The 24,742-nt window shown below is 46.9% G+C and overlaps 1 protein-coding gene across 2 annotated transcripts; it reads right to left on the bottom strand.

Annotated features, from left to right (window-relative positions):
- Window positions 1-3,153: 3,153 nt before the first annotated feature.
- On the bottom strand, window positions 3,154-11,706 carry LOC101943973 (cytoglobin-1-like). Of its 2 annotated transcripts, XM_065559860.1 has the most exons (4): window positions 11,476-11,706; window positions 9,328-9,444; window positions 5,508-5,730; window positions 3,154-3,549 (listed from the first exon to the last, which is right to left on the bottom strand). In XM_065559860.1, exons 2-4 carry the CDS (start codon window positions 9,423-9,425, stop codon window positions 3,406-3,408), a joined length of 465 nt encoding a protein of 154 aa, XP_065415932.1. In that variant the 5' UTR covers window positions 9,426-9,444; window positions 11,476-11,706; the 3' UTR covers window positions 3,154-3,405. The 2 variants fall into 2 exon arrangements, with proteins under 2 accessions (XP_065415932.1, XP_005306251.3); XM_005306194.5 differs by lacking the exon at window positions 11,476-11,706 and having other exon boundaries at window positions 9,328-9,611.
- Window positions 11,707-24,742: the final 13,036 nt, after the last annotated feature.

Raw genomic sequence — 24,742 nt, 5'->3', positions numbered from 1 at the left:
TACCCAGCAATAGAGTATCTGGCACATTACAAAGCTGTCCAGTTCTCGTGGTTCTAGGAGTCACACTAATGGGTGACACAATCCATTCTGAAGTGCGGCTCTGCCCTATAGAGTGACTTTGTGGCCTTGTCTCAGGAATTTCTGATCCAATCTGACCAGTTGCCAATTTTCACGTGGTAAATAAACATGCCGACTTTCACAATAAGCCAAAAACCAAGCTAATCCCATTTCAAAACAAGGCCAAAACAAGCCAGTCCCTAAGAATCCCAACACCCTATGTGACTAGATCCCCCCAGCCTGCAGTTTGGGACTGTGGTGGGCCTGCTGTGCACCCCGACTCCTTACCCCCGTTGCCCCTGCTTCCCCTCCCTTGCCCCTGCTTTGCCAGGAGCCAATCAAAAAAAAAAAAAAAAAAAAAAGAAGCAACAAGCTACAAGCCAAAAACTAGCCAACAAGCAACTCACAAGCCAGTTAAACCAAAACTAAGTCCAATTTCTGCGTTTTTTGTTTGTTTGTTTGTTTTGCTGGTTTGGCATGTCTGAATGTGACTTGCTGGGAAGTTCAAAACTGTTCTTACTCTCAGCCCTGCCCCCTTTAATTGGCTCAGTTGGGCCCACCTGCTCTGACACACAGGCGCTGGCCTGATCTACCCATAGGGACTGGCTAACCTGCAACAGGGCCCTACTCCCAGCCATATCTGTGTATGTTAGTGACAGCTCTGTCTCATTCCTACTGCCCCTGCAGAGCCAGCCCAGCTCTGGGAGAGGGACCTGGGGTCTATTCCGACTCATTCAGCACAGTCAGTGCCATTAGATGAGTTCCCACTCCAGGGCCAAATTGATCATGCAGTGACACCTGGGTACATGAAGAGAGCAGGGTGCACAGCTGGAACGGAAAGCAGTATCTTTATTGCCATTGACAATGCATGAACCGGGAGAAGCCCCATGTGACTATCAGAGCCTGTGGGCTGTGGCAGGGCTGGAAGAACAGTCCATTAAGAGTAGTGGAGCCCAGAGGTCACCCACTCCCACCGCGTGGTGTGACCCTTAAGATTTTGAAAGGTCCAATATATATGCAAGGATTTAGGAGACAGTGATAGAGGAAGCTCCACCCCCCAACACCTTTTAGGGTTGCCAACCTTGGAGTCTTCAGGAATTAAAGATTTATCTTTAATTAAAGATTATGTTATATGATGAAACAGCCACGAATACATCCTACCAAAGCTGGCAACCCCACCTTTCATAGCAGGGCAGGCACCAGCAGGACAATGCTGCCTGCTGAACTTTCGGAGGCTGAGGACTAATTGGGCAGAAGGGGCCAGCTGAGAAGAAGCTGGCTGAGGCCCTGCACCTGGCTAACTCACAACCTAGCTCCAAGGACGAGAGCTGGGGACTCTGGTTTAAGGAGAGAAAGAGAGTCTGAAAGGTACTGGGAAGAGGGCCCAGAGGACAGGCTTCAGAGGAGCCCTGAAGGCCAGAATAACCTTTGGAACCATTGTTTGGACTTGTTACCCTGAAAAAGGATTGATCTCAGTGACCCAGCTGGAGGGCTCAACCACATGAACCCTGGGAGAGATAGAACACCTTGGGGAGAAGGAAACTGAGACAGAGAGCACATGTAGGGCCACAAAGGGGCATGCTGGAGGGCAGTACCCCTAGACAGGCCTGTTAGAGCTGAAACCCAAATTTAGACTCCATGAAACCAGGGGCTCTCTTAGAGATGGGAAGTCTTTGTAACCCTTTAAAAAATCCAGTAGTAATTGGATGAAAAAAAAACAGATCTTCCCTCTACAGGAGGATAGAATGTGGAACTAGCTGCCAAGTGAACTCTCAGGGAATGGAGGGAGAGCCCTGTCCCCGTTCTGTGGAGCAGATGACCCAGAATAAGCTGTATAGAAGCCTGCAAAGAAGGAGTACCCCTCTACTGGTACCACACAGAGAATATTCTCCACTTCATGAGGTAAGCATAGCTGGTGGATGGCTTCCTGCTACTCAAAAAAAAATAAAAAATGTTTTGAACCTCTAGGGAACACACTGTTTCCTGTGGAGTTAACCACTGAGCATCCAAGCTGTCAGATGGAGGCTCAGAGGTTGGGATGTGTCATCAGACCATGGTTCTCTGAAACAAAAGGGGAGGGTAAAAGGAGGGAAGATATGAGCACTCCACACAAAATGGAGATGTTGAGAACAAAACTAATCAAGGACCCAAAGGACAGGAAGAGAAGAAATTATTGAATTGACTATACACCAATGTTAGGAGCCTAGTTAACAAATGAGAGGAATTGGAATTGCTAATTTATTAGCATAAATTTGGCCTAGTTGATATTTCTGATACTTGGTGGGATGATTCCCGTGATTGGAATGTTAAAATCAATGGTTAGAACCTATTTTGGAAGGATCAGTGCGCAAAAGGGGAAAGGATGTGGCAGTCTACATAAAAAAATGGCACTACCCATTTTCAAGTTACTGATAGCTGTTAGAAAATGATCTTGAACACTAACTGATCAGTGTCCTAACTGGCAGTGGTTCTCAAACTTCATTGCACGGCAACCCCCTTTTGACAACAAAAATTACTACACGACCACAGGCGGGGGGACCAAAGCCTGAACCCGCCTGAGCCCCACCGCCCCAGGGGGCGGGCCACAGCCTGAGCCCCACGACCGCAGGCGGAGGAGCCAAAGCCAAAGGCCAAGGGCTTCAGCCCATAACCTGAGCCATACCACACAGGGCTGGAGCTGAAGCCTGAGCCCTGTCACCCTGCACAGTGGGCTTCGGGCCCCAGCAAGTCTAACACCAGCCCTGATGACCACATTAAAATGGAGTTGTGACCCACTTTGGAGTCCTGACCCACAGTTTGAGAATCGCTGTGGGAAGCAGGTAAAGCACAAGATGGGGTGTTAGTCAGTGTGTGCTACAGACCACACAATCACACTATGGACAGGTGACCAGTGACAAATGCAGACTGGAAATAAAGTGTAAATTTTTAATGGTGAGAGTAATTAACCATTGGAACAACTTACCAAGGGTCATGGGGGATTCTCCATCGCTGACAATTTTTAAATCTCTGGATGTTTTTCTAAAGGATCTGCCCTAGGGTCGCTTCTGCCCTTGGAATCTGTGAAAGTGGAGGGCAGATTATCCCACATCTGCCTATCGTAGGGCTCTTCCACCCTTTCTTCCTCTGTCAGACACGACCCTGACTAGATGGATCTGGGTCTGCTGCAGTCTAGCAATTCCTGTGTTTTGAAATCAAACACTGATCAAGAAAAATGTTGCTGAGTCTCCCTTTATTCCATCACATCTAGAACTATTTCCATATATATATTCATGTATCTATATAATAACATGAACAGTACAAAGAGACTAGTCTCCTCTCTTCCATAGCTATAAAGTGACTGTGGCCACTTCAGGACTTGGAAGTGCTTACATAAGATGCATTTATTTGTTCAGAGAGCAGACCAAAGAGCTTCTCCCAGGAGAGAGACACCTCTGTGCTGAATTCATTTCCCAGGACGTCTTTGCAGACATTCAGGATCACCTGAAACATGCTCTGTCAAAGGAACACAGACCAAGTGAGACACAAACACAGAATTGCATTAAGGTTGGTAAATTCTTCAGCTTGAAAGGAACCAATTCTGAACAAGCAGTGTGGTGCGGTAACCCTGGAATGACAGGCAGAACTGCCTGCCAGTTGTCAATCCTCTTACATCCCTTGGGAGCAGGAGCCCAAACTGACTGCCCCAGTTCCCCTCACCTCTAGGGCTGCCTACTCTCACCTCTCTGTTTGTGTCACAAAGTTAAATTCTTGTGGCTTTTGTAGAGCAGCAGATCTTGTGCGCAGACATTGGCTCAGATGTGAGGGAGCCATGGAGCTGAGGGTCATCCGGGGCTCCCTGCCCTAGGTTAGGGTTCCTATGGGTAGGGTACTAGAAGTTAGGGTTAGGATTCCTGTGGGCAGATTATGTGGAGCTAGATTTAGGGGTCCTATGGCTAGAGCTCCCTGCCCTAGGGATAGGGTTCCTATGGGTAGGGTAATTGGAATTAGGGTTAGGATTCCTATGGGTAGGGCTCCCCGCCCCAGGATTAGGGTTCCTATGAGAAGGGTACTTAGAGCTAGGGTTAGGGTTCGTAGGCTAAGGGTCCCCACCCTAGAGTTAGGGTTCCTATGGGTAGGGAATTTGGAGGTCGGGTTAGGGTTGCTATGGGTAGGGGACTTAGAGCTAGGGATAGCATTCCTATGGATAGGTTACTTGGAGCTAGGTTTACTGTTCTTATGGATAGGGATCTCTGCCATAGGGTTAGGGTTCCTATGGGTAGGGTTCTTGGAGCTAGGGTTAGGGTTCCTATGCATAGGGTATTAGGAGCTAAGGTTAGGGTTCCTATGGGTACAGCTCCCGGCCCTAGGGTTAGGGTACTTTGAGGTAGGTTAGGTTTCCTATGGGTAGGGTGCTTGGAGCTAGTGGTAGGGTTTCTATACCTGGAGACACTGCACTCCCTGTCACCTTACTAGCTCTCTACAGCTCCTGACTTTCTCCGTGTAAGTTACTGCTGTGGGCGTTATGGGATGTCAAACAATTACATAGGGGAGGGGAGGTGGGCCGCAGCCAGGAACAGGAGTGGAGGCATCTATTGGATGCTCTCTTTACTGAGACATGGGCTATTCTATGAAAACATTTGAAAAAGTACCAGTGGAGGCTGAACCTCATTTTATTATGTCCTGCCCGTATTTCTGCACCTACAACCTGTAACTGTACTTATGGGCTCTTTGCTCCCACTTCAGCATCGTGGGGGATGGACCTAACACTGATCTCTGCAGGACTCATTAGATGTCTCCCCCAAATCTGCACCTTCCCAATGTCATTCTCTTTAGTTTAGGCTTCTGGAGCCAGGGATCAAACCAAGTGTCAGTGTTTGCATCTAAGCCCATTTAAGTGCATTTTTCTGGTATTTTTTCATTAGAAGTTAAATACTTTGTAAAGACTTTGTGATGAGAGGAAGGATGATGTGGGTATGGATCTGGCTGTGGGTCCAGTGATCTGAGTCAGTTCCTAACTTTGCCACAGACTCCTGATGTGATTTGGGGAAAGTCACTTATCATCCAAGTTACCTCTCTGTAACATAGGGGCTATCCCTTCTTTGTTTATCTTGTGTGTGTGGCCTGTAAGCTTTTTGGGGCGAGGACTGTTTATTACTGTATTTGTGTACATAGTCCAGCACAACAAGGCCCTGATCTTGGTTGAGGCCTCTGGGGATTATTGTAATAAACTTCTGTGATCTCATTTTCCATTTGATCGCACACACAATTGAACTTGCATGGCATGGGTGCTTTATTAACTCTAATGCTTATTGCACATGCCTATGCTAACCTCCTGCTTTTTGACCACCATGTCAGAATGTGTGAACATGCATAACTATGCCTCTGGGATACTGATCTGTCCCCTGTTCCAGAACAAATAGCTGTAATCTCTAAACAAAGCATGTTCCCTTGATGTCTGCGTGCATCGATACCTGGAAATTCACTGCTGGCACTTGGTGCACATTCTTGTGCTTGTCTGCTAGACGGTCCAGAATCCTGCAGGCCTGCTTCCAATTGTCCAGGTTTTCAACCACCTGGTTGAGGGCAACCATGACTCTCCGGCCATGGAAACGCACCAGCGGATCCTCCTGCAGGTTGCCTTCAGTCGGGATGTTCTTGAAGTATGCTTTTGTCTCAGGATAATCTTTGAAGAGTCTGTATTGGGAAGAAACAATAGTGACTGAAAAATCACAAATTAGCAAAGCAAGCCCACTGTGGCTGTGGCTTTAAGAGAATCTCCAGGATGGGAGATGACTGTGGGAGGAGGCTGTTGGTTTTAGGTTAGACTGATAGATTGATCGGAGTTAAGATGCTCCGTCTATATGTTAACTATGTGTCTAATAAAGACCATTGTTAAATTACTAGCAATGAATTATTATTAAGCTTAGTAGATTACTTGAATATAAAACACCACATGGGACCAGGAGGGAAGCAAGTGATAAAAAGAACTGGAAGAAGTTTAAAAACAAACAAACCCTAAGGTAATAGTTACTCAGCGGTGAAAAACAAGTTTGAATGAAATAATATGGATCAATTAAAAGTTCCTACATTTCTAAAAATGTTGCAAAATGCTGAAAAGGCTTAAACAAATATTTGATTTATTTTTGAGGGCATAGGGATCTACTTATAAGACAGAAAAAGATTGTCATCTTTTTGAACATCGCAGGCACTGAAGCAATTTCATTATATAATTCATTTGAGCTTAATGTTAGAGAACAAACTGACTATGAGTTTGTCTTAGAAAAAATTGAGGCATACTGTTTACAAACAAGAAATGAAACATTTTTGAAATATTTCAGTTTCACTCAAGAAATCAAATGGAGGAAGAGATTTTTGAATCATTTTTAACAGATCTAAAGATAAGAAGGCAGACATGTAATTTCCAGAATCAATATGAGTTAATGATAAGAGACCAAATTGCGATGGGTATACAAGATATTAGTGTAAGAAAAAGACTGTTTGAAGAGCCAGATCTAAATCTGGAAAAAGCAGCCAGTGAAATACATGCCAAGAAAAACCTTTCTTGCTATGTGACTGTTCAACAATGTGTTCCCTCCCATTCAAAGGTGACATGTGTGGGGGACCCGCAGATCATGTGCCTGCCCCCTCCCCGATTTCTGCCAGGGTTTGCCAGCCCCACTTGGTCACATGGTGTGGCTGGGCCCCCTTCCTGCGCAGCAACTTCCAGAGCCCATGAGCTGCGACCGCGGGGAGAGGCAGGAGCCAAAGCTGGAAGCTGCAGGGAGGAGCCGCTGCTTGCTGGGAGGGCAGACTGAGGGTAAGGGGGCGGGGCTCGAGCTGTTCTGGAGGCGGCTGAACCTTTACACTGTGCCCTCGTGCTATCAGCAGATACCGGTTGTCTCTGAGCCAGAGTCCTGGGGCTTGGTGCCCAGTTACAGTAAGGCCACTTTGCACCAAAACAAAGATGCTCTCACTTTCAGGCCCCTGCGGACTGCAAGAGTGCATCAGTAGGTCTGAGACCATAAACACTGGAAATCTGGCAACAAGGCCTGTTCCTGAGAGTTCCATATCAAAGTTCAGAAAAAGTTCCCATCATGATTTCTTAATCCCTTCTGGTTGGTGCTAATTATTGTTGCCCTGAAACATTACGCTCTATGTTACCAGGTCAAAGAGGTCATTGGACCCTCTCCCCAGGTACTAATGACAGTGAATGGTGATGACTTTTCTTAGTTGGGACAGTAACAGCAGCAATTCTGGTTAATGGGGACATATTTGGCCAGTGCTGAGGCTTCATAGATTTTTAAGGCCAGAGGCACTATTAGATCATTTAATCTGACCTCTTTGCATAAAACAGGCCACAGAATTTAGTCTAGTTACTCCTCCAGTAAGTTCAATCGCATGGTGTCTAGCCAGGGTGAAACATTAAATTGAGGCTTCTTATTATAGAGTTTGTCAAATACACATTAAAAGAACCCCTGTATTTTGGTTCAGTAAATCATTTTATTTCATTATATATTTTTCAGACTGATATATTTAATGGCCTCTTCTCTTAATCGTGATAGCTGCTTAACTGTTTACTGGGATGCCCAAAAGGACAAACTTGTGGTAGGTCCAGGTGGCAAAAAACAAAGGATATTTGAAGGAAGAGGACCCCCTTAATCCAGATCATTCCCTTTCAGAGTGAACTAGCCCCCTCTCATAGTGTGACTCCTGTCCTGTATTTGTAATAGCTGCTATTTTAGCTAGCCAAATTCCCAAGGGTGCTTGAGAGTGACAGCTGCAACATTACAAAAGTCCAAGTGTGAACAGATGGGCTTCAAGGAATTTACAAAAGAGTAATACTCAGTAGCTTAGACCAGCATTTTTAAATGTGCAGCAATATCACCCCTCAGAGACAGAGGATAGAAACTGGCTAATTCACTCCCAAAGCTGTTCAGTACCTTTGGTAGATCACCTGATGCACACTCATTAACAAAACCTCTTAGAAGAACAGATTATCCTGGAACACATCTGGCCAGCAACTATTAAAGGGAATAACAGTGTGTCCCCAGTGAATGTAGTGGGAGGGGAAAGGACTCCTGCACAGTCAGCAGCATTGTAAAGGGCAGAATGAAAGGAGCAGTTATATTTGTAATGAACATTATTTCTAAGCACATTTCCAGTTTGAATAACCCTCTGCAGCTCAGAGACCAGACAGCGAAGGGGAGAGGCAGAATGAGGGAGCATGTGTCCTCTTGAACCTCATGCCAAACAGACAAGAAGGATGCATGTTGTCACTGTCCACCAGGCATCTCCGTCCCCTTAGTCCAAAGGCCCAGCTTCAGAATCTATGGACTTAGAATTTGAACTGAACCTGGAGTTCATTTATCGACTGAAACAAAACCACACGCGAAGATGAGAGGAGCTCAGAGAGCAGAGCAGACCTGCTCATCCCGTCACAGAGTAATGCCCTAAGTCTTCACTCTCAAGCAGCACAGAGACAGAGAGGGATGTTTCATGAGGAAGGAGAAGGGGGGAAAGTTTCCAGTGAAGCAAAACCAAATGTGTAGTGCTCTGCTATGACCTTTATCTGCAAGTCTGTCTCGTGGGCAATCACAGTCACTATATAAATACACTCACAGCAGGCATATGCAGTGTTGTTGTAGCCTTGTCAGTCCCACAATATTAGGGAGACAATGATAAAAGACAAAAACACCACATTACCTGTGGGAGAACAATTTTCACAAAGCAGTCACCCTGTATCTGACCTATGAGTCCTCATCCTCAAAGGAAACTTGCACAACATTTTCAAAAGATGAGCCTGGGAGCTTAAATTCAAATAACTCTGCTGCTAGACACTAACAATCATGATCTCAATAAAGTCACTGGATTTATGGCTTATTACAACAATCTGTATCCCATTAATCCCCCTTTTTGTCCTATGACTGCAGGGGTATTTCCAGGCCACTTCACCTTGAATGGTCTCTTCACACACATTCTATTTATGCTAAACTATCTGTTCCACTTTGTATTAAACTGGCACACTCTTGAGTACCTTTCCCAGCCCCGAAGAAGAGCGCTGTGTAGCTCAAAAGCTTGTTTCTCTCACTTACAGAAATTGGTCCAAAAAAGATATCTCACAACAGCTATGTTTAGTAGAGACAGAAGGAACAACAGTGATTATATCGGATGTCACAAACAAGGACAGAAGAAAGCTTCATTTTATAGCATATTTTACACTACAGTTTGAATTAAAACAAAAGCAGGAACTAAACCCAGATAAGCAGGAAGCCCTTGAATGTCATGACTTACTTGATCACAATTGTTTTGCCATTCTCTTCTGGATTCTCAAATAACTTTGCCCAGATGTGTTGGATATTCTTCTTATCAGCATCAGTTAACAAAGCCATGATGCCTGGAGGATGCTTCCTGGTGAAATGACAAGATAGCAGACAATTTCCAGCCCCTACTTTTGGAGGAAGCCAAACATTTTGATGAATTCAGACATAAATGGAACAGACATAAATGTTCCATATGAAACCACTCCTTCGACAGGAGGGGTCTGTTTGTGACACAGGGCTTACTTTCATTCTGTACTTCAGAGAGACAGACAGAGAGAGAGATGTGGGGGTCACTTCCAAACAGAAAGTGCAGACGGGACCGAAAGGGAGAGTATAAGAAAAGCCAAATGAGCCATTGCAGCACAGTGTAAAAGAGATGTTTTCCAATCAGAACTTTGATCAACTTTGAACTTTGGGGAAAGGAGTGAAATCTGATCTTTTCAGCCTGGGTCCATCTCTAGTAGAAAATATCTGCACATTTTGGATGAAGTTTCAACAGAATAAGCTCACGCTTCACGGGAAGAGAACATTCTGGGGTGGTGGAACGCATGGTATAAGTGTTCTTATTTACACTAGGCTTCCACACCATTAGGCCAATGTTAACAAGAAGACCTCCTGTCTCCTAGTGGGGATGCACGACCAAGCACCAGTAGTGACGAAGGGCAAAAACTGCTGTCTCCTGCTGGGGACAGCAAAGGGGACTGCATACAGTAAGAACCTATCAAACATCTGTGTTTTTTGACATTCTAAATATTTGAATAAATTGACTCAGGATGCCCCATAGCCCTTTCAGAGGGATCCATCCAAAAAATGGCCTCTTTACACTCCTTCCCACTTGTTAGATGGTGGAGGCTGGGTGAAGCTCAGTGCTGTAGTCCACTTGAACAGTCAAGTGGTGAGCATCCTCTTTCAAACTTTCAGAGGTCAGTTGGCAGACCCACAGCCTAGCTCCAATTCACACCATCCCTGGTTTTCTGAGGTGGGACTGGGAAACACTGCCCCAGGTCGTGCTACTCCTGACTGTGCACTGCTCTTTAAAGCACTGTGACACTGAGACATCAGGCCTATCTTAAACCCCCACTGCACTCTGGGGTATCAGCCAAAATGTAGGCGGAAGCAGCAGAACTTGGGGGAACATTTCCAGGCCCTGCTGCTTCAGAATGGGGTGGAAGGGAAGCTGTCTGCTCCCCAGAAGATCATTTTCCTAGAGATAGAAGGGTAGAGGAGATCTAGTAGCTGAGCTCCAAAATCCCATACAAATTGTAGCTGCCCAGTTGTGCCTTGGAGATGAGTTCCAGCATTGGAAGGATTAGTAGGCTGCTGAGACTCACCTCCAAGAAGACCTACAACAATGCAGAGGAGAAGCAAGGCCTGCTGGGAGTGGAAGATAGATAACACAGTTAAGAGAGCAGGGCCTCCAAAAGCTGGATTCAGATTTTTTTATTCAGAACCAGACCTGGAATCTGATTCTTTTAGGTTCCCTGATCACTGTCCATCAGCGAATTAGAGTTAATCTCAGCCCTGCCTCTGTAATTTGCTTTGCTGAGACGTCCCAGGCAAACTGTATGTTGGATTATTCCCCTTGGCCTTGGACTATTTAATGGCACTAACGTTTATCTCTCTGTGGTCCTAGGATCAGGGAACTCTATCAAGAAAGTCATGGTTCTACTGTGTTCTTTCCCACTGCTTCAGGCACAGGCAGCAATAAAACAGATGGTGTCTGTGCATGAATTGAGCTCTGTGACCCTCAAATCCTCATTTCAGGCCACACTCCCTGTCCTTCTTCACACATCTCCCACCTAAGCCTGTGTAGCTGGGCTTGACACTGGAGTGGCAGAGGAGAAGGAATCCTCCCCTCCCGGCTGCAGTGACAGCAAAGCTGCTCCATGGTGGCAGCTGCAGGCCCTGTGATTGCAATAGTCCTTGTGTGGCCCTTCTCCGGGGGGTGGGGTGGAGCAATATCTGATGGATAACAGGCCTCGCCTCTGGCCCATTGCCAGTCCCTGCTGTGCAGGGGGAGCCCATGCAGAGCAGGCCAGCAGCAGGGCCCTCTGCAGGTGCAGAGGAGGGAGTAGGATTTGCCCATGGTGTCATTTTAGGATGTATACATGCCAGGTACCTCAGTGCTGGAATCCTGTTTCTTCTGAATAAAGAGGCAGCGGGTGCAACCGAAAGGGAACTTCAAAACAAAAGTGAGACAACTAGTGAGCTTATTGGGAAGGTGGGGGAAGCTGAGATTCCCATCAGGGGCCTCAACAGCACAGCTGCAGTCAGGACCCCAAACCAATTCACGACTGTGTGTGTCCATCTTAATATGAACAGTAACAAGGTTTCCAAGGAAATCAGAGTTACTAGGGAAACCGCATTAAACCTCCCTTTCAAAAAGAAAATGTGTTTAGTTTGTGTTCCGTAGCTTCAGGGACCTACAAAACCACGGATCAGGCCTTTCAAACCAGCATCATTTACGGTCAACTCCTGGCCCCATCGAAAGCCGTGGGGAAAAGCCCACTGACACTGGAACTGTAGGGCTGAGTCGCCGCTTATTCACCCGTAATGAGAGTCAGGAGTGCATCCACGAAAGTAAAGTTAGTGGATGATACTGGTGTGACGCCTGAGTCAATGAGAGGAGATTTAGGTCCTTGTGCTTAGGAACGTGGCAATATCGTCTGTGTGCACCTCCCCCACCTCAGAATGCCCCTAGAAAGTGAAGGGTGCTGCCCCGTTGGCTCAGTGAGGCTGTGTCGTGCCCAGCCCTGATCACCTCAGCACAGCCAGGGGGCGACGCTGAGAGCATGGCCTCACACTGTCTGACTGGGGACTTCACCACGGGGAGGCTGCTGAGATCCAGACCCAGAGTGGGGGGTGCTGCCCCTCGCTCGGCCTACTCGCCCTGCTGCCATGCAATGGGCTGTGGGGCCAAGGTCAGCCCTCGCAGCCAGGAAGCTCCATGTAGTTAAACACCAGCCCCCTAGATGGGGGAGCCAGGGGCTTGGGGCCAGGGCAGGCTGCTCCCCTATACCCCATCCTGTGCCCAGAGCCTCTCCTCTCACCACACTGCTGGCACCTCCAACTGATGGAGCTCCCCAGCTCTGGGAGCATCTGGCAATGGAATGCTGGGGGTGACAGTTGGGGGGAGTAGGAGGGGGAGAGAGCTGAGTGAGCAATGGTGGAGGGAAAGGGAAGGCTGGGACAAGGGGGAGGTGAGAGAAATTCAGACAGAAATTTGGGAAATAATGAGTCAGCAGGGGGAACCCTGGGTGCGTGAGGCATGGGGAAAAGGAATATACATCAGTGAAAGCCCAAGGTCCAAATTCTCCCGCTGTGGAAATGCCCATCGGCAGGGCACATAGATAGAGCCATGCTTTACCTGTGAGGGGTTCTCTCACCACCATATATGGTGGGGACAAAGGTGCACCTGTCAGGGGACTGGCCAGGAACATTGCAGGGAGCAGAAGCCAGTTGCAAAGCTAGTCCCAGGAAAGCTGCAAGCCTGGAGAGAAAGTCCACCCGGAATGACTGCACCCAGGGCAAGGTGAGCTAGACAGATGAGCGGGTCCCCCAAGGAGCTGTCCTGGACCTGTGCTGTTTCACATATTCATTAATGATCTGGAAAAGGGGGTTAATAGTGAATTGGCAAAGTTCTCAGACAATACAAAGGTTTCAGAGTAGTAGCCGTGTTAGTCTGTATCTGCAAAAAGAAGAACAGGAGTACTTGTGGCACCTTAGAGACTAACAAATTTATTAGAGCATAAGCTTTCGTGGACTACAGCCCACTTCTTCGGATGCATATAGAATGGAACATATATTGAGGAGATATATATACACACATACAGAGAGCATAAACAGGTGGGAGTTGTCTTACCAACTCTGAGAGGCCAATTAATTAAGAGAAAAAAAACTTTTGAAGTGATAATCAAGATAGCCCAGTACAGACAGTTTGATAAGAAGTGTGAGCATACTTACAAGGGGAGATAGATTCAATGTTTGTAATGGCTCAGCCATTCCCAGTCCTTATTCAAACCGGAGTTGATTGTGTCTAGTTTGCATATCAATTCCAGCTCAGCAGTCTCTCGTTGGAGTCTGTTTTTGAAGTTTTTCTGTTGTAATATAGCCACCCGCAGGTCTGTCACTGAATGACCAGACAGGTTAAAGTGTTCTCCCACTGGTTTTTGAGTATTTTGATTCCTGATGTCAGATTTGTGTCCATTAATTCTTTTGGTAGAGACTGTCCGGTTTGGCCAATGTACATGACAGAGGGGCATTGCTGGCACATGATGGCATATATCACATTGGTAGATGTGCAGGTGAACGAGCCCCTGATGGTATGGCTGATGTGATTAGGTCCTATGATGATGTCACTTGAATAGATATGTGGACAGAGTTGGCATCGGGGTTTGTTACAAGGATAGGTTCCTGGGTTAGTGGTTTTGTTCAGTGATGTGTGGTTGCTGGTGAGTATTTGCTTTAGGTTGGGGGGTTGTCTGTAAGCGAGGACAGGTCTGTCTCCCAAGATCTGTGAGAGTAAAGGATCATCTTTCAGGATAGGTTGTAGATCTCTGATGATGCGCTGGAGAGGTTTTAGTTGGGGGCTGAAGGTGACAGCTAGTGGTGTTCTGTTATTTTCTTTGTTGGGCCTGTCTTGTAGGAGGTGACTTCTGGGTACTCGTCTGGCTCTGTCAATCTGTTTTTTCACTTCAGCAGGTGGGTATTGTAGTTTTAAGAATGCTTGATAGAGATCTTGTAGGTGCTTGTCTCTATCCGAGGGATTGGAGCAAATGCGGTTATATCTTAGAGCTTGGCTGTAGACAATGGATCGTGTGGTGTGTCCTGGATGGAAGCTGGAGGCATGTAGGTAAGTGTAGCAGTCAGTAGGTTTCCGGTATAGGGTGGTATTTATGTTACCATCGCTTATTAGCACAGTAGTGTCCAGGAAATGGACCGCTTGTGTGGATTGATCAAGGCTGAGGTTGATGGTGGGATGGAAATTATTGAAATCATGGTGAAATTCCTCAAGGGCTTCTTTTCCATGGGTCCAGATGATGAAGATGTCATCAATGTAGCGCAAGTGGAGTAGGGGCGTTAGGGGACGAGAGCTAAGGAAGCGTTGTTCTAAGTCAGCCATAAAAATGTTGGCATATTGTGGGGCCATGCGGGTACCCATAGCAGTGCCGCTGACTTGAAGGTATATATTGTCCCCAAATGTGAAATAGTTGTGGGTGAGGACAAAATCACAAAGTTCAGCCACCAGGTTAGCTGTGACATTATCAGGGATACTGTTCCTGATAGCTTGTAGTCCATCTTTGTGTGGAATATTGGTGTAGAGGGCTTCTACGTCCATCATCAGGAATCAAAATACTCAAAAACCAGTGGGAGAACAATATAATCTCCTCAATATATGTTCCATTCTATATGCATCTGAAGAAGTGGGCTGTAGTCCACGAAAGCTTATGCTCTAATAAATTTGTTAGTCTCTAAGGTGCCACAAGTACTCCTGTTCTTCTTTTTGCAGACAATACAAAATCATTCAAGATAGATAAGTCCAAAGCAGACTGTGAAAAGTTACAAAACTTGACTGGGCAACAAAATGACAGATGAAATTCAACATTGAAAAGTGCAAAGTAATGCACGTTGGAAAAAAGAATCCCAACTGTACATATACAACGATGGGCTCTAAATTAGTTGTTACCACTCAAGAAAGAGATCTTGGAGGCACTCTGGATATTTCCCTTAAAACTTCTGCTCAATGCTCAGCAGTGGTCAAAAAGGCTAATAGTATCTTAGGAACTATTATGAAAGGAATAAAAATAAGACAAAATATCATAATGCCACTATACAAATCCATGATCACCCACACCTTGAATATAGTGTCCAGTTCTGATCACCCCATCTCAAAAAAGATATAGTGGAACTGGAAAAGATTCAGAGACGTGCAACAAAGATGATCAAGGGTATGAAGTGTCCCACCAAAGCCAGCATCATTACAAGCACCTACAGGGGAAAAAATGGTGGGTGCTAAGCAACCACCAGCAGTCCCCCTATCAGCTCCCCCCCTCCCAAAAGTTATAACCTACTGAATATATTCCTCCTATTTGTATGTATGTATCATTCTTGTATCTGAAGCTAGAAATATAAAGTATAACTCTGGGGTCCTATTGTAATTATGCAAAGTGTGGGCCATTGATTGTGGTTTAGAATCTTGATGGCTCCCATTGATTAGGACAATTGGTTGTAAATGGCTGTTTACTTGCAAGCCTTCCTGTGTTTCTGTAAGCCAGCCCAGGAAAAATGGAGGTTGGGGGTCTCACAGGACATGTGACCATGTCACATGATGCTGAAATCCATCTTAAATCTGGTACTTTTCTGAGGGTGGGGACCCAGAGACACCAAGGCAAACCACACCAGCCAAACAGAAAAGACTTTGGTTTTACCCCACTGGCAACTGTCAGTCTCACAAGCAATCCCTTAGACACTCCAGTTTCCCAGTATCACCACCGGTGCCACTCGTTATGGGGACAAATGGTTATGAAAACCAATACCTCAGTAAAAGAAAAAAGGTTCACCTGATCTCAAAGGACCAAGCCCCAGACCCAGGTCAATATACAAGTTAGATCTTACTCATAAATCACTCTGTTGCCAATGCTTTAGAATCTAAAATCTAAAGATTTATTCATAAAAGGAAAAAGATGAGAGCTAGAATTGGTTAAATGGAATCAATTACATACAGTAATGGCAAAGTTCTTGGTTCAGGCTTGTGGCAGTAATAGAATAAGCTGCAGGTTTAAATCAAGTCTCTGGAGTACACCCACAGCTGGGATGGGTCATTCAGTCCTTTGTTCAGAGCTTCGGTTTGTAGCAAAGTTCCTCCAGAGGCAAGAAGCAGGATGGAAGACCAGATGAAGATGAGGCAGCTGCCTTTTATAGTCTCTTCCAGGTGTAAGAACATCTCTTTGTTCTTACTGTGGAAAATTACAGCAAAATGGAGTTTGGAGTCACATGGGCAAGTCACATGTCCATGCATGACTCAGTTCTTTACAGGCGGCGGGGGTTAGTTACAAGGTCATTGTAATGGGGGGAGTTGCAGTACTGCTAACCTTACTTCTGCACTGCTGCTGCTGCTGCCTTTGAGCTGGGCAGCTGGAGAGTGGCGGCTGCAGCAGTAAGGGTGGCAATACCATGCCATACTTCCGCGCTGCTGCTGGCAGCAGCTCTGTCTTTAAAGTAAGTATGGCATGGTATTGCCACCCTTACTTTTGTGTTGCTGCCTGCAGAGCTGAGCTCTCAGTCAGCAGCCGCCACTCTCTGGCCGCCCAGCTCTGAAGGCAGCAGAGCAGAAGTAAAGATGGCATAGTATGGTATTGCCACCCTTACTTCTGTGCTGCTGCTGGCAGAGTGCTGTCTTCAGAGCTGGGCAGCCAGCCAGCAGCCACGCCTCTCCGGCCACCCAGCTCTGAAGGCAGTGCAGAAGTAAGGGTAGCAATACTGTGACCACCCCCTAAAATAACCTTGTGACCCCCCCGCAACTCTCTTTTGAGTCAGGACCCCCAATTTGAGAAACACTGGTTTCCCTCGTGAAATCTGTATAGTTTAAGGTAAAAGTACACAAGACCAGTTTTCACAGTCTGTGACATGTTTTTCATGGCTGTGAATTTGGCAGAACCCTACATATGGTGCTCCTGGAACTACTCAGTGCTAGCAGGGACCAGGGCTGAGAGGAAGAGCTCCTGGCTGGCTGCTGGGCCTAAACTTAAGATGAGCCCTGGGGGTAAGGGTGGTGCTGTGGAGAAGTGGCCCAGGGAACTGAAAGTAGTGCAGTTAAAGGGACGTGGTGGCATGTGACTGCTATTTGTAGGGCCCCTGGGCTGGAACCTAGAGTAGTGGGTGGGCCTGGTTCCCCACCCCCCTCATAGGCCATTGAGGATGTGGCCTACATTTGGACAGAGATACACCACAAGAAGGGGATCTGAACTGTTAAGAGGCTGAGCTGATACCAGAATAGACCAAAAGGATGAAACCATTGCCTCCAGGGCAGAAGCCCTGGGGGTACAGCCCAATACCAGGGCTTTGACTACCTAAAGATCGCAGACACACTTGAGCAGAGGGGTGCTCATGAGAGGAGGGCACCATAGAATCATAGAATCATAGATTATAGGACTGGAAGGGACCTTGAGAGGTCATCGAGTCCAGTCCCCTGCCCGCATGGCAGGACCAAATACTGTCTAGACCATCCCTGATAGACATTTATCTAACCTACTCTTAAATATCTCCAGAGACGGAGATTCCACAACCTCCCTAGGCAATTTGTTCCAGTGTTTAACCACCCTGACAGTTAGGAACTTTTTCCTAATGTCCAACCTAGACCTCCCTTGCTGCAGTTTAAACCCATTGTTTCTGGTTCTATCCTTAGAGGCTAAGGTGAACAAGTTCTCTCCCCCCTCCTCATGACACCCTTTTAGATACCTGAAAACTGCTATCATGTCCCCTCTCAGTCTTCTCTTCTCCAAACTAAACAAACCCAGTTCTTTCAGCCTTCCTTCATAGGTCATGTTCTCAAGGTCATACTGCAGGACATTTAGAAACCTTCAGGGCTGGATTGTACCCTGGGGTTTTGAGGCTGCTGAAGATATTTGCTGCAGGGCCATGTGGTACTGGAGAGCATACCTGAGCAACTCTCTAATAGTCCAATGAGGGAGACCAGAGGGATCAGGTAGGCCATGCTCTCTTACCTGATGGCTCCAGGCAGGAGACCACTAGAGCTTATTGTTTTTTCCTCAGAAGATGCAATGGTCCTCTTCAAGACAGTTACTTATGTCCATATTTCTGGCCTTTTTACAAAGTGGATTTTGATTATCTAAACCCTAATCTCTAGGTTCTCGTGACAGTATGTAAATGTACCTAGCTGCTCTGCCATAGCCAAGGACATGGATAATCCGGTAATTCACATGTACAGTTCAAAAGGATCCAGCCACAAGAAACTAGTGCTGCACTGGTACTAAAATCCCAGCCATTGTGCTTGGGGTGCCCAGCCTAACATTTGGGGTCTGGATTTCCTGCATAGTTGAGATAAGGATCGAGGCACAGCAGCACAGCACAGATGCCTAGCCAGAGAGCTGTCTCTTTACACCTCCTGTAGCTGCTGTTTCAGTGAGCCAAGGGTCTCCATTATGGGAGATAAGGAAAAATGTGTTGTGGAGGCAAACTGGCTACTATGGAGGAGTCCATAGTCTATATAGGATCCATTCAAAGGCATCTGATGCCACTGTCTTATTTGTATATTTACATATTTTTCAGAATTTAACTTCAATAAACAATCCTAGTTTCTCTCCAGCTATATTTCAAATTTTGTAAAAAATGCTCTTTCAAGAGTGAGGCTCTCGGCCCAGCTTACGCCCTGAAATGTTTTTTTGAACTCCTGTTTACATGCCTGAAAAATCCCTGTAAGCAGAAACTGTATAGTTAGCCAGGCAGCAATTCAGTCCTAACCAGGCACACATGTTTCACTCCAGGTGTCCCTCACACCTGACTATGTCTATGGTGCATTTGGTTGGCTGTTTTTTGTTTAGTGTTGCACCTGGTCTTGGGGTGAAGTCCTAGTCCCAGTGAAGTCAATGGAAAACTCCCATTAACTTCAAAGGGAGTTTGAATTTCATGTCTGGTTAACTTTTAAAAGAGTTGCTGCAATTCTTGTTAGAGCCACAAGAGGAGGCAGCTGTCAAAGCATCTGCTTTTGGTTGCTTTACAGTTTACACTGACTTCTGTGCACACAAGAGGCACAGCATAGGCAAAGGCAGTGCAAGCTTCCCACACTTCCCCAAAGGGTTTAGCCCTGATCTGTAGGGATGAGGATAGTTCACTCTCCATTGCCCAATCTTGACCTTTCTGCTGAGAGTTCCAATGAGGGCCAATGGCAGTGGAGGTTTTGTAGATTCCCTCCACTGAAGGGGGAAAAATCCACCTAGAAAATTCCTCCCTGACTCCTTTGAAGGCAACCAGTAAACCTACCAGGAGCATAAGGTGTGAGCTGATTACTAATATAAAACTGCAGTTTTTAGGAACTGACACGAACAAATGAGAATTGAGAAGGGAACTGAACCAATATTGTGATTGGTATTTACTCTGAAATATTGTTTCCATATTGGCATTAGAAATGAACTCAACTCCTCAGGATGAAAGGGAAACAACCATTATATTGCAGGGGGAAATTCCTTCCAGACGCCACAGAGACAAGGTGGGGAAGGTAATATCTTTTATGGAACCAACTTCTGTTAGGGCACATCTTCACTGGCAACATGGCAGCGCTTTAATGTGGCTTGTGTAGTCGCAGCACAGCGCTGGGAGAAAGCTCTCCCAGCACTCTACAAATCCACCTCCATGAGGGGCGTAGCTACCAGCGCTGCAGCACTGTCTACACTGCCACGTTACAGCACTGAAACTTGCAGTGCTCAGGGGGGTGTTTTTTCACACCTCTGAGCAAGACAGTTGCAGCACTGTAAAGTGCCAGTGTAGACAAGCCCTATTAGTAAGATAGACAAGTTTTTGAGCTCATACAGAGCTCTTCTTCAGTTCTGGGAAACTAACTCAGGCCAGATCTACACTACACACTTTGCTATAACTACCTCACTGAGGGGTGTGAAAAATCCACATCCCTGAGCAAGGTAGTTATACTGACCTAACCCCCCGTCCTCCCGGTGTAATCAGTGCTATGTTGTGGAGGTGGAGTTATTAAACCAATGGTAGTGATCTCTTAAGCGTGTCTTCACCAAAAGCGCTACAGCAGTGCAGCTGCATCAGTGAAGCTGCACTGATACAAGTTTGTAGTGTAGACCTGCCCTCAGAATGTTACTGCTAAATACAAGGTGGAACAGATTGTGTAGCATAAGTAGTTCACACATAATTCAAGGGACCATTCAAGTGAAGTGGCCCATTAACACCCCTCCAGTCATAGGGAGGAAGAGGGGTGTGTGAGAAAGCAGTTGGGGGGCCTTGGAGATGGTTTACAGAAGGCTTTAATAAGCTATAAATCCAATGTCTCTATTCAGTCCATAATTTTTAGTATATACCAAAATTATAGATTTAAGCTCCCAGGCTCGTCTTTTGAAAGTGTTGTGCAGGTTTCATTTAAAGACGAGGACTGATCAGTAAGATACATAGAGTGATCACTTTGTGAAAAGTGTTCACCCACAGGTGATGGGGTGTTTTTGTCTCGTTATTTTCCTGTATGAGTTTGTTCAAAAGGCTAGCGATTGTCTGATTTCACTTACATGGTTTATTGGAGGCATTTAGTGCACTGGATGAGGTATACAACATGTTGTGATAGGCATGTGTTGTACCCATGTATCTTGGAAAGTGGGTTATGGGGGAGGGTTGATCACTGTAGCAGCAGAGAGATGTTTGCAGGTTTTTCACCTGTTCTGGCAGGGTCTGGTGCCACTTTGAGATGGTGTGTCCTGGTCTGTGGGGAGCTTGCTTCTGATGATGAGCTTGAAAAGGCTGGGCGTTGTTTGAAGGTCAGAGAAGGGGGTTCAGGAAAGATTTCTTTCAGGATGGTGTCCCTACTGAGAATGGGTTGTAGTTGTTTGATACCTTGTATGGGCTCCAGTGTGGAGTGGTAGGTGACAATTAGGAGTGTGTGGTCAGAAGGGGGTTTATTTCTGTATTGTAGCAAGTTCTCTTGGTGTATTTGGGTGGCCCATTCCATGATTACATCTACTCCGGTGGGGTGTCCTTGTTTGGTGAAGGCAGTTTTGAATGTGTTAGGGGTGTATATCCCAGACTTTCCCCTTGAAGCACATTCTTTGGAATCTGAGTGCCTGGCTGTAGATAACAGATTTCTTGGTGTGTTTGGGGTGGTTACTGGATTTATGAAGACAGGTGTGATGATCTCTGTGTTTCTTGTGTATATAGTTATCTGAAGGGTTTCGTTGTTGAAGCTGATCATGGTATCCAGGAAGTTGATGCTAGTGTGGGAGTGTTCCAGAGAGAGTTTAATGGACGGGTGGTAATTATTGAAGTTGTGGTGGAAATCTACGAGCGAGTTTGTTGTCTGTCCAGAGGATGCAAATATCATTGTTGGGTTTTGTTGTGCATTTGTCTAGAAATTCTTCTTCAGGGTGGCCCAGGAAGATGTTGGCATATTGGTGAGCCATCCTAGTACCAATGACTGTGCGAACCATGGGAAACAAAGTGTGTTGTTAAAGTAAAATTGTTATGGGTGAGGATGAAATGAATGAGATTGGTGATGTTTGGTGAGGATATCAAGTGTTGCCCATTGTCTTGTAAATATTTGAGGCAGGCAGCTATGCTGTCATTGTGAGGGATGTTGTTGTATGGAGAATGATATCCATGGCTCCAGGGCTGGAGCACCCATGGGGAAAAAATGGTGGGTGCTGAGCACCTACCGGCAGCCCTCCTATCAGCGCCCCCTAGCGCATCCTGCCCACCTGTGTATCTTGGGAAGTGTGTAGAACAGGGGTTCTCAAATTGGGGGTCAGGACCTCTGAGGGGATCACGAGGTCATTACATGGGGGGTTGTGAGCTGTCAACCTCCACCTCAAACCCCGCTTACCTGCAGCATTTATAATGGTGTTAAATATATTTAAAAGTGTTTTTAATTTATTGGGGGGGGGGTCGCACTCAGAGGCTTGTGATGTGAAAGGGGTCGCCATTAAAAAAGTTTGACCCACTGGTGTAGAAGATCCCTGGGGTGAGTTTGTGGGGGATGAGTTTATCTTGGAGTTGTTTGGGGAAGGATTTTATTATCTTAAATTCCTGGGTAAATTGTGTTGTGGAGTCTTCGAGTTCTTTATAGGTGTCGTGGAGTTGTTGGCCTCATTAACGTAGTTGTCACTGTTGAGGACTACAATGGCACCCCCTTTCTCTGCTGGTTTGATCACTATCTGGTAGTTAGATTTCAGGGACTATGTGGCTGTCTTCTTGGTGGTGGAGAGATTGTGGTGGATGTGATATTTGCTAAAGATTTCAACTCCCCCTCCCCCCCGCAAGCAGTAAATGTAATGATCAAGAGTGGTTTCATCCACCCTGTAGTGTCAAGTCAGATGACTGTCCTTTCTTATGATTGTCAGTGGGCATGTGGTAATTGTGAGTGGTGTCATTGTTGTGAAAGAATTCTTTGAGGCAGAGACGGCGGATGAATTCTTCTAGTTCTCCACATGTTAGTATGGTATCAGGTTGTATGGTGGGGCAGACGTTCAGTCCCTTGAGTACAGATAATTCAGTTCCAGTGAGGGGCAGACTTGATAAATTGATGTTGTGTAATGTTCATGTGGTGGGTACTGGTGCCAAGGTTTCTCCTGGAGGTAGTGCTCTGTGGGTTGTGGAGTAGTTGTAGATGGCTCCACTTTTTGTGTTGGATTGCTATCGTCAGGGTTTTTTTTTATATAGTCTTGGATTTCTTGCATGACTTCCAGGTAACTTTTTCCTGTGGTGTGTGATGTGGCAAAGCAGAACTCTTGGAACATACCCTGGATAGCTGACCATCCCACTCAACCATGTTGGTTCAAATGGAGGCAATGTGGCATGAGGGTGCTAGTACTTCCACCTATGACAGTGTCTTGTTCCCACTCATACTCTTTTTGGTCTCCTTTGAACTCTTAGGAGACAGTGCTCCATTAGCACAAGTGACATAATCAGGAGCACATGATTCTGTGTTGTCATTGCTGTCTCATCTATCACCACCTGCTTCTAGCAGTAACCAGCCAGAACTAGTATTTCAGGGGCTCAATCTCCTAGAGCAGGGGTAGGCAACCTTTCAGAAGTGGTGTGCCGAGTCTTCATTTATTCACTTTAATTTAAGGTTTCACGTGATGGTAATACATGTTAACGTTTTTTAGAAGGTGTCTCTCTCTAAGTCTATATAATATAACTAAACTATTGTTGTATGTACAGTAAACAAGGTTTTCAAAATGTTTAATAAGCTTCATTTAAAATTAAATTAAAATGCTGATCTTACACCGCCAGCCTGCTCAGCCTGCTTCCAGCCTGGGGTTCTGTTCACCTAGGCCTGCAGCGGGCTGAGCAGGGCCTGTGGTCGGGATGCCGGCTGGCAAGGGGCCAGCAGCTGGGATCCCAGACCTGGGAGGGAGGGTTCAGGGCAGAGGGTGCAGGGCAGAAGGCTGTGTGTGTGGGGGGGGTTCAGAGGTCAGGGCAGAGGGCAGTGGGGATGTAGGGGGTTCAGGGCAGAAGGCCAAGGGTGTGGGGGGATTCAGGGGTCAGGGCAGAAGGCTGGCGGGTGTGGGGGTGCAGGGCAGAAGGCTGGATGTGTGGGGGGGTTCAGGAGTAAGGGCAGAGGGCTGGGGGTGTGTGGGGGTACAGGGCAAAAGGCTGGGTGTTGGGGGACTCGAGATCAGGGCAGAGGGCTGGGGTGTGTGTGGAGGTGCAGGGCAGAAGGCTGGGTGTGGGGGGATTCAGGGCAGAGGGCTGGGGTGTGTGGGGGGTGCAGGGCAGAAGGCTGGGGTGCTCGGCTTGTGGGGATGCTCCCAGCCCCCTGCCCTGAGCGGCTCATGGCAGGGGGCTGGGAAGGATATGCCCTATTCCACCCCCTTCCCCCAGGCTCCGTCCCTACCTCTCTCCGCCTGTTCTACGGAGCAGCAAGCACGCTGCCGCTCGGCTCTGCTCCGCTCCCCCTCCCTCTCGCAAAGGCCATCGCCGGCAGGGAGAGGGAGGGGAAGGAGGAGGAGGAGGGGCCGGTATGCACCATGCTGGGGGAAGAAGCGGGGGAGGGGGGAAGCTTGGCTGCCATAGGACCAAGCTTCTGCCTCCTGCCCCCGCAGGGGAGAGTGGTGGGTGGCGAGGCAGGAGGCAGAAGCTTGGTCCTGCGGCAGCCAAGCTTCCCTCCTCCCCCGCTTCTTCCCCCAGCGTGGCGCTTTCCGGCCCCTCTGCCCCTCCTCCTTCTCTCACCGGGCAGGCAGCGTGCCACTCAGAATCGGCTCGCGTGCCGTGTTTGGCACGCGTGCTGTAGGTTGCCAACCCCTGTCCTAGAGGGTAACTTTTAAATGTGTTTCTGCTGCCACTTCACCCCCTGCTCTCTCCATGTAAATTACTAAGGATAAAAGGTTGTCTGCTCCCTCTACATGACTGCAGATGTAACAAAGAGATGCATTCCCCCAGGGCAGCACCCAGCAGCTCCATACCTATGCTGCAATTGTCACAAGGTTGATACTAATCACTATGGCCTGAAGAGAGAGAAGCTGCTGTAGAAGAGGGAGGAGTAGGCAGTGCATGTGCCTCTTACTAAAGTCATCACGGAAACAACAGACAAATTCCATAGTGTCAATAAACATCTGTTGGTACTTCCCTAAAACTGAACCACAATGGAGGAGGCAGCAGATGTGACACTTCCCAGGGGTACCCAAGGTTGTGAGGCACCTCCC

This window comes from Chrysemys picta, chromosome 10 (assembly GCF_011386835.1).
Source record: "Chrysemys picta bellii isolate R12L10 chromosome 10, ASM1138683v2, whole genome shotgun sequence".
NCBI lineage: Eukaryota > Metazoa > Chordata > Testudines > Emydidae > Chrysemys > Chrysemys picta.
The sequence above is the reverse complement of the archived record's forward strand: the minus strand, read 5'-3'. Positions and strand labels throughout refer to the sequence as shown.

Coding starts and splice junctions, on each gene's coding strand:
- LOC101943973 (XM_065559860.1), bottom strand. CDS start 9,425: ATGGCTTTGTTAACTGATGCTGATAAGAAGAATATCCAACACATCTGG. Junction 5,731..9,327: donor GGCAAAACAATTGTGATCAA/GTAAGTCATGAC, acceptor TTCCCAATACAG/ACTCTTCAAAGATTATCCTG. Junction 3,550..5,507: donor TGCCAGCAGTGAATTTCCAG/GTATCGATGCAC, acceptor TTCCTTTGACAG/AGCATGTTTCAGGTGATCCT.